Raw genomic sequence first — 10691 nt, forward strand, 5'->3', positions numbered from 1 at the left:
GATTCTAAATTCATAATAATTAAAAAGAGAAAAGGTGAGCATATGATAATGAAAAGAAGGTAAGTATCGAACCAAAACTTTATATAGTTTTGTTTTCCAAGGTCAATTGAATTGAAATACTTTTGAGTTATGAAGCTTTTATCTTTAGCTTTACTTTATGTGGGTACCCGACAATGAGGTGTTCGGGTGGATAACCATAGTGAAGGTGTCCGGGTAAGCAAGCCATCTCAACTCTCAAGCAGCATCTCTCATATGACCATAGTTATCCAAACGGTCAGTCGCCATAAATGAATCCACTACACACCATCAGTGAGTCAACCTGACAACCGTTATGCGCTATCAACGAGATACTACAAGATTAAATATCGAAATAAAGAGGGTTCATAATTGCTCAAAGGAAGTCACAAGATCCATCTTATGTAAAAGCATAAGAATGAGAATAAATGGTATGCACTAAATTCTTCCTAAAAACTTTTTCTTTAACTTCTGAGCTAACTTAAGCATTAGAGAGATTTGTCTGAAATATATTCGGACATGCCTTTTTTATAGGATTTAGAGTCCATTTGATAGTGATTTTAGGAAGCGTTTTTAATACTTAAAATTTTTTATCATTTAAATGTTAGAAATGTTATAAATATTTTTTAGAATCACCCTCAGACACATTCTAAGTGAAGGAGGTATCTAGAGAGCTATAATGAAAATCAATATTTTATTTTTAGTTTAATTATATTTTTAACATTTTTTATTTTCATTTTATCATTGATGACAATTAATGAAGTTTTTTTTATTCCATTTTAATGAAAATAAATAAAAGGATAAAATGTTCTAACAAGAAACATTGGATTGATATAATAAGAGTTTGTGTAATTCATGTCAATTTATATTTACGAGGATTAAAACAATAAAAGATTTTTATTATTTTTTATTTCCATCGCTAATAAATGAAATTAATTATTTTCATTTCAATCCCTTTTATCATTTATTGCATAATAATAATAACTTTTATGTATAATTGTTTTTCCTTAAATTAATTTTCTTACTTTAATTTTTAAGAATCCTTAAAATTACCGTTGCTTTCAATTAGATGTAGTTATCGATTCTCCTAAAAGATCACAATTACCACAGACAAACATATTAACGATGGGAAACATATTTTTGCTATGCTATTAATACTTGTATTTGCTATGTTATTTTATCTACACCTAGGTGAGAAAGAATTACAGGACGTAAAATAAAAAAAATATACTGATTCGGATTGAGCATATTATAAGTAATAATTATCTCATTTGCGATAAATATACATAATAAATAAATAAAAAGTCAGTTTCATTTTGACAAAAGATCCACGCTCAATCCAAGTTCTATAGCGCTTTAATTTATTTAAAAAATTCAATAATAATTTTTTTTATGAATATTAAAAAATAAAAAAAATGATCATGCCTTTTGAGCCTACTACTAATATGAAAATTTATTGTAATCTTGATCATCGTTCAGTATTAACACATTTGATCCTTTATTCATCAACAAATATTATCGCCGTATAATTAATTTTATTTTTCGGATAAGTTTGTATAACCCGGAGTGGAATGAAATAGTTCTGGGCGAGGATAATCAACCGCTGGGTCCAACCACACATCCATACTCCTCCCTCCATCAAAAAGCCCTTGCTGCTCCCTCCTTTCTACTCAAGCTCTCGCTCTTTGGCGCCGATTTCTCTCATCAGGTCTGTAAATCTCATTCAATTTTAGGGTTTTGGAAATTGGTCCGGGAAGGTGAAAGGAAGGGTTTTTGTGTTTGGTTTTTGAATTTTCCATGTTTTGTGCTATTCTAGATGCTGTGAGTCTGGGGATTCTCTGCTTTATTTTCGGGGAAAGATGGGAACCTATCTTTTTTTCTTCCTAAATTTTGTGATTTCTGTTGTTTTGTTTCATGGGGATGTGGAGAGGATGCTGAGAAAGAGCGATTTCCTTTCCACTTGGAAACCCTAGTTTAACTTGTCAACATTTCGATTCTGAGCTATTTATTTATTTATTTTTCTGTTCATCTTTCACCTTCTATTTTTCTTTGTATGCGATTTCGTGTTCATGCTGGGAATGTTATTGTTTGTGTCAAGTTGTGGATGGCAGATCTTAGGGGTTTTCTGGGCATGCTCTGGTGGACAGTTCTCTTTTTCCCGTTGTTTGGTTTTTGAGAAAATTTACAAAAGGAAAATAAGTGAAAATTTGGTTCCTGAAAAACGGAGATGAAATGCCTTTTGCTTAGTATTTTTATTCACATTATCTTTTGTGGCTTGAAATCCATCCCTCGTATGCTTGCTTATTTTAGTTGTCATACTTCATTGCAAACTGAGATATGCCAAAATTTGGGTCCAAGAGATATATATTTTCAATCAAGCTGGTATTTGAGCCCAAGCTTGGCACATTAAGCATTGACACAATGCCTTGCATCCATTTTTACCTCTTAACTGAAAAAGAATGTGAATGTGGCTTGTTTCTGTCAATGTCAGGTAAGAAATTGGAATATCTGAGCCAGTATCAACCTGTGCAAGGTAGGTGGAGATTGGAACTTATAGTTACAAAAGTACAGAAATAGGAGTGTATCGATGGGGAAGGATGAGGAAGAGATGAGAGGGGAGATAGAAGAGAGGTTAATCAATGAAGAATACAAAATTTGGAAGAAGAATACTCCATTTTTATATGATTTGGTTATCACACATGCATTGGAGTGGCCGTCACTTACTGTGGAATGGCTTCCTGATAGAGAGGAGCCTCCTGGCAAGGACTACTCTGTACAGAAGATGATTTTAGGGACACACACTTCTGAGAATGAGCCCAATTACTTGATGCTTGCACAAGTTCAACTCCCTTTGGAAGATGCTGAGAACGATGCTCGTCAGTATGATGATGACCGCTTTGATGTTGGTGGTTTTGGTTGCGCCAATGGCAAGGTCAGTAACTAAATTCCCTGTCTTCTCTTCTTGGGAAATTTGTGTGTTGAGAAACAGTTGGTGTTTTAAAATGTATGGCTGCATGGCCAGGATTTTGATTCTCTGTGAGGTGAAGGTAAGTCCTATTGGCATGAAGGATTATGATTTCTGACTTTCTAGTAATTTTATGTGATTTTCTGATTTTCTAAGGGGTGAACTAGAAAACATGAAAAGCCTGTTTCTAACCATGGCCACATTAGCAATTAACATTTAGTGAAATCCAATAACACTGGCCTTGTGTTCCCCTATTGGCATTAATTGCCTCTCTCCAGGATTTTCAAAGCTTGAGTCTGCACTTTATGCATTGGGATAGGTGCGTCGCTTGTGAGCTTGGCATGGGTTTGAACCACTGGGGAGAGAGAAGATATAGACACCTATGCAGCTATTCTATCTTTTTAAGGAAATTTCTTGTTGATACATAGGAAAATGTTTGAAGTTTGCTCCTTTAGCAGTCCAGAGGGATGAATCTTGAGTTCTCACTATCTTCTATTTCATTTGATACACAACAATCATAAGGTGGTTTATGTTTTTACTTGCGTGCTTAACTGTTTTGAGCTTAAGTCAAAAAGTTTATGGTTTAAAAAATAAAATAAAATAAAACCCTTTTTAGGTGTTAAAGGCTGTGCATATTTGGTGAGGTGCATCTTAGGAATGCCTTAGAAAGAGAGTCAAAGTGCAAAACCCTTTTTAGGTGTTAAAGGCTGTGCATATTTGGTGAGGTGCATCTTAGGAATGCCTTAGAAAGAGAGTCAAAGTGCTCTCTCTCTCTCTCTCTCTCTCACACACACACACACACACACACACACACCCACACACAGACACAGACACAGAGAGGAAAAGCTTGCATAACATATTGATCTCTGTATAAATGCTAACTAAATAGCTATATATTTTATATGGATTATATGTTAAGGAAACTTGCATAGCTGCCCTGGGTTTGCATGAATTTAATTACATTATTGCAATTGGGATGTTGTTTAGTTCACAAGTTTTTTTATGTCTATTTCTGTTGGATTTTTATTGTACTTTTGGTTATGGTCCTTCTATTTTAGAAACATTTGTTTGTAAATTTGCCTCTTACTCTCTCACGTAATCTAGTGTGAATGATATTTTATGTTCTTTAAATGTTATGAAGTCTCTAATATTTTTAATATTCAATTATGTTGTTGCAGGTACAAATTATCCAGCAAATAAATCATGATGGAGAGGTTAACAGGGCACGCTATATGCCTCAAAACTCGTTTATTATTGCTACCAAGACAGTTAGTGCAGAAGTTTATGTTTTTGATTATAGCAAACATCCATCTAAGCCTCCTCTAGATGGTGCATGCAGTCCTGATTTAAGATTGAGGGGCCACAGTACCGAAGGATATGGTTTATCATGGAGTCAGTTCAAGCAGGGTCATTTACTGAGTGGTTCTGATGATGCTCAAATATGTTTGTGGGACATCAATGCAACTCCTAAGAACAAAGCTCTTGAGGCTCAGCAGATTTTCAAGGTAGGCTTCTCTATCCAAGTTGGACTTAATATTTATTCTATAAATGGTATAGGTGGGACATTATTGTAGATGATATAAATAAATCCAATGAATATTTTACAAGTCAAAGCTACTGGTGCAAACCTGATGCCATTGTCAACCTAATTTTTGGTACATAGGAAACCAAATTTGGGGTGTTATATGTTTTTACAAACTATAAATGTGGTGACAGTAAACATGGGTTAGATCAAAGTCTCAATTTCAGCTGCCTATCAAAAAAACACAAGGACTCAATTTCAGCATTTTGGTGCCTAAAAACTTCTAATGCATGGAAAACCAAGCTTCTTTTACTCCAAATTAATATCAAACAGTATATAACTATTTTATAGCTATCATTTTTTGTTGATTTGTAGATTTTGACTATGGTTTGGGAATTTTGCTAAAATAGGTTCATGAAGGTGTTGTAGAAGATGTAGCATGGCATCTGAGGCATGAATACTTATTTGGTTCAGTTGGGGATGATCAGTACCTGCTTATATGGGATCTTCGGACACCATCAGTCAGCAAGCCTATCCAATCTGTAATTGCTCATCAAAGTGAGGTTGGTATCTAAAATTTGAAGGCTTCCTTAACAGATCCAGGCAGGTATACCTTTATATACCTGCGTATGTATACCCACATAGATTTACTTATATTTAGTGGATGACTATCTTTACATGTCTGCTCATGTTGAGCATCATTTGTGTTTTCTAGCATCAATAATAAATGGGAGAAGTTTATGTCTAGCATCAATTAAATTGACTAATTTGAATCTATAGTTTTATCTGTTATCACATTTGTTTGTTCAATGAATTCGTGTTTGTGGTCTTTCCTTTTTCTTCTAGGAAGCTGGTTTTATTATTATTTTTAAAAGTAGTTATTGACACTATAACTTCAATGTAATGTGCGCCTGAGAAAATATAAGTATCATCATTTTTGATAAGTTATAAGGGTCTATTGGAAAGCTCTAGTTGTTTTTACTTTTAAGTGCTAACACTTTGATACTTTATGTTAAATAATTTAGTTTTGAAGTGTGTGAGAAACTGAGTTTTGTAGTTTTTGTGTGATTTGATGATTTTTTTAATTTTATTTTTTTATTATTTTTTTTTCATGGTTTCGTGTTAGGTAAACTGCTTAGCTTTCAATCCCTTTAATGAATGGGTTGTGGCAACGGGCTCTACTGATAAGACTGTTAAGTTATTTGATCTACGCAAGATCAACACTGCTCTCCATACTTTCGATTGTCACAAGTAAGAATTGTCTTGTGTGCCTTATCTTTGGCCATCTAGGTTATATCTTTTGTACTCTCATCGACATTATATTCTTTCTTCTTTTTCCCCATTTTGCTGAGGGTATATCTAATGTCTGCATGCATATCATGTCTCTTGTACTAAATTTTTGTTCTGATGCACAATAGGGAAGAAGTGTTCCAAGTTGGATGGAATCCAAAGAATGAGACTATCTTGGCTTCTTGTTGTCTTGGTCGGAGGCTCATGGTCTGGGATCTTAGCAGGTTTTTCCTTGAACCAGCCATTTCATTTTTTGTTTTGATTTTTGAGTGAATCATCTATATTCATTTTAGTCTAGATTTTTTTGAGAAAGATCAGCCACTTGTCCTGTAAGCTGAGTATTAAATGAATCCTAAATTTTTAAGGGTAAAAAAAAAAAAAAAATCATCAATGGCTATGGAGAAGATGCTGCTAAATTGCATGATCTGTTCTATATCTAAAAACATAAGCTTGATGTCAAATGGCATAACTTACATTGTGGATATGATATATGGTCAGATTAGTGGGCTTGGTGCAAGTGGCAAAGGTTGGGGTGGGGATGGTTCACATACACAAGCACACACATCGTTTATGGAATTCACAATGCTCGGCTCAATTTCTTTCCTGTTTTCTTTATTCTTTTTTATTTTTTGTTTGTGGACCTGAGAAGTGACAGGAGTGGGATGTTATTCATATTTTCATTTAAAGAACTCTAATGTTTTCTCTGAATGTTTCTGCTCTTGTGTGCATCATGTCTCTGTCTATACAAATTTATTGTTGTGTTCTAGATTGGGGATGCATAGTTCGGAAATTCATTTTAAGGTGTTGTTTGCATAGCCCATGGAATTGATAACTATGTTGCAGCTTCTAAAGTCACAAATTGATCATGTAAAGCCCAATTCATGACTTAATCAATAAATCATTCTTAATAATATGGAAATGAGACCATTCATTAAAATCTAAAATGATCTGAAAGTCAAACAAGTGAGAAAAACTAGTGTAAATTGGATAAGACCAGTTTATACTCATGTGTTGCTACTTCTAGATTTAATGACACAACCCTTTGATATTCTCATTTCTGTTATTATGCGCTCCGGCCCATTTTGAAAGGTAATTTTTTGAACATGGATGGTATAAACATGAAGACTCAAATACTGGGACTTTGCATGCTCAATGATTATCCTGTTCTTGAACCAGTGGGTTTGATCCTGATTAAATTACCCAACTAGCATGCGAATAATAACAATGGGTCACTGACATTTGCCTAGATAACTGAATTTGGGATTTTTCTATAGGATTGATGAGGAGCAGACTCCAGAGGATGCTGAAGACGGCCCACCAGAGTTGCTCTTCATTCATGGTGGTCATACGAGTAAAATTTCAGATTTTTCATGGAACCCATGTGAGGATTGGGTTATTGCTAGTGTAGCTGAAGATAACATACTCCAGATCTGGCAAATGGCAGAGAACATCTACCATGATGAAGACGATTTACCAGGAGAGGAATCCACAAAAGCTTCTTAGGTCTTAATGCATCAATTTTATGAGAGCCCAACTAAACGTGGAAAAAGATAATTAGAGGGGGCATATAGTTCTTTTCTCTTCTTCTTTAGGGTAATTTTAGTTTGCGAATGATGTGTTTAATTGGCTATCTTCAACTGAATTGCAAATGTTGTTATAACCTGTATGCATAGTAGTATTTTATTTGCAGAACTAAGCTTGTGAATTCAAGGGGGTTGCAGTTGCACGTTGGGACATGGAAGCCTGAATAAAGTGTGGGCTAGGTTCTGGCCTGCCCAAACTTTATGAGTTGCTTCCAAATATTACTCTGGGAAGTTGATGTACTTAAGACTTTGGTTGGTCCTTGGGTTACACTAGAAAATTTACTCCCATTCTAAGATGGAAGGTACATTCAACTAAGCTAAGAGTGTATCTGTGCAAGATTGTTCAATATGTGATTTATGTATTTAGTAATACCATGCATGCTATGAAATTAAACATTGCTGTCCTTGCTAACCTTTTGTTATATAATGCAAATCAGAAAGTTAATTACTATATGTATATATCATGTTATGGTGCTTATGGAATAATTGCAATCAAATTCTGTGGGTTTTGGTGTTATTTGGCCAAGTATTGATTGATGTTGAAATCACATCAAATGATTCTAAGTGTCCGTTTGATAATGATTTTAGAAAGTGTTTTTAATTTTTGTAACACTTAAAATTTTATCTTTCAAGTACTAAAAATGTTAGAAATAGAATCATCGACATCTTATTGTTAAAGAAGTTGGATTTCCCCTTTAATATGGTTATAAATTTATTCTTTGGTGCAAACATTAAACAGTGTGATATTTCCATATCGGATGTCTCAATATTAGTTAGAGTTAAGTGGTCTTCAATGTTTTATTCCAATGTGGATTGATGTGCTTTTGATACATAGGAATAGAAATATGATGAATATGAAAGTGAGTCACGCTACTATACAAAAGATAGGAATTAAAATTCTAGTGAGATTTGCCTTTTCTTTTTTTTCTTTTTTTCTATAAATATATTTTTTTTAATTTCTACTTTAAAGAATAAGCTAAACTCATTAGTTCACAATAACTCCAATGCGTGGTTGTTTTATTGCCTTAAAACTGAATTTCAATGTTCACTCAACAAAGAAAAATGCAATGAATGAAATTTTCCTCAACTCTCTTATTCATAGATGAAAATATTGAGATATATCGGTGATATATCATGTATCGAAAGTTATGAAAACGATATTAGGTGAAGAAATATCGCTCTGATGGAATTTAGGGAAAAATTGTTGATATTTCTTGATATATCGGATAGTCAAAGCAGGTCAAATGCACTGTAGTGCCTCTACTACAATACCACTAGTTACAGTGCCTTCTCAAAAATGCTTTGTAATTTTTGTTGTTAAGAGGACTCAAACCCCAAACAAAAGGTTTGACCTTCAACTCACCTTATCAGGTAAGTTTGTCCCTTATTAAATATATTGTACTAAACATATATATATTCAAAGTCATCATATAAAGAAAATATTAAAAGAATATTTTAGAGAACAAATTAATTATAATTATTTTATAATTAAATGCAAAAAATTCTTTTAATTGATTACCAAAAATATAAAAATTATTAAGATAATTTTCTTCATAGAGTTTTTAATATCATTAATAGATTAATTAAATATTAAAAAATTGTACATAAATCACAATTTATTTTATATCATTTAATATAATTGAATTAAATGGATCATAATTTTAATATTAATATATATTTTAAAATTAAACATATTATAATCAAAAATAATATTTGATATAATTTAATAATAAATGTATATTTATAAAATTCATATTTTTTATCAATACATACGATATTATTATCAAATATGATAAATTATATTATATATCAAATTCTTTAATTAAACAACTTTAAAATGTCTATTATACTTCTAATTATATTTTTATGAAGTTTTTCTTATATATATTTTATAAATTTTGATCAATTTTAGACTTACCGATATTTTTTTCCAAAATATCCGTCAATATATCTCCGATATATCCGTAAAATCGAAATACCGATATATATGTAATTACCGATATTTTCATCCTTGGTTTTATTCAACTCATGAAAAGTTTTCTAAGCCCATGAATTGAGTTATTTTTATTTGGGTATTCTCTAGGCCCAAATATAAATAACATGTGAGTTTTGGTATATTGATGAAAAGTGGTAGAGAAAAAAAAAGAAGAAAATAAGGTTGCACTATTCTAAGTGATGAAGGTCCATGTTCTTTGATCAACTTTTTAGAGAGACTCACGTGGTATGATTTCTTTATTTTTTGGCAATGGATTCTGATCTCAAGTATTAATACATGTTTCTAATAGTTATCAAAATGAAAAAACTAGTGAGGATTTATTTGTATATGACAACATGATCATCAGTTTGAGGAGTTTTTGCGTTGTGTTGCAGGTGGAATCAATATCATTCCAATTTGGCCACTCCAAACAACCTAGCAAAAATAACCCAAGAGAAAGCCCAAATTAAACAAGGACATATTCTCCATCAATGATCATAACCCAAGCCCATGAACTAAGTCCAAATTAGATTTTCAATCAAAACTGAACCCAAAGCCCATACAAATAAATGAAGCCCAAAGCATCCCAAATTATAATCAGACACCCAGCAAATCAAATCATTTAAATTTATGAAAAAAAAAATTTAATTATTTATAAGTATATTTTAGGAAATAAACTCTAACTTCATTAATTTCTAGAATTGTAAGACAATTTATGTAATCAAAATTTTATGATTTTTTTTAAATGATCAAAATAGTGAAAAAGTACATTTACTTTTAAGGTAAGTCTTTACTTAAATAAGATTTTATCTTTTGTAAATATAACAAAAGATATTATTATAAATTTTATATAAAAAAGGAAAATATGAGTCACAATAAAAAAGATCGTTGGTTTATCTTTCTCTTTATCAATGTTTTAAAAATTGAACTAATCATTAAATTGAAAAATTTTCCAATTCACAGTTTAATAGTCCAACCAATAGAACCTATAGTCAAATCGAATTCAAATCGATGACGTTATAAATATATAATTTATATATTATCATATCTTTCTCACCATTTTCCCATCTTCACCCACTGCATCCTCCCCTCCCAGCTCCCTCACTCCACCCCACGTCACCCATGACTCTTTCCATCTCCATGATTTGCTGCAAATTAGGGTGAATTGGATGTAATTTCTCTTATTAGGACAAGATGACGGAAGCAACTGGGCCAAGTACAAACTTTAATTTGTTTGAATGACACGGAAAGAGTAAGTATTATCTTTTTGTCCAAGGATAGAAAATTGAAATAAATGAGAGAAGTGAGATTAAATATTAACGTAAATTATATGAGTAAAAA

The 10691-nt window shown here is 32.2% G+C and overlaps 1 protein-coding gene across 1 annotated transcript; it reads left to right on the forward strand.

The window, feature by feature from the left end:
* Positions 1-1630: 1630 nt before the first annotated feature.
* LOC117934047 (WD-40 repeat-containing protein MSI1) lies at positions 1631-7724 on the forward strand. Its single transcript, XM_034855637.1, has 7 exons — positions 1631-1723; positions 2507-2947; positions 4159-4485; positions 4913-5065; positions 5629-5753; positions 5921-6016; positions 7067-7724. Exons 2-7 carry the CDS (start codon positions 2603-2605, stop codon positions 7293-7295), a joined length of 1275 nt encoding a protein of 424 aa, XP_034711528.1. The 5' UTR covers positions 1631-1723; positions 2507-2602; the 3' UTR covers positions 7296-7724.
* Positions 7725-10691: the final 2967 nt, after the last annotated feature.

The sequence above is a fragment of the Vitis riparia genome, chromosome 16, assembly GCF_004353265.1.
Source record: "Vitis riparia cultivar Riparia Gloire de Montpellier isolate 1030 chromosome 16, EGFV_Vit.rip_1.0, whole genome shotgun sequence".
Taxonomy (NCBI): Eukaryota; Viridiplantae; Streptophyta; class Magnoliopsida; order Vitales; family Vitaceae; genus Vitis; species Vitis riparia.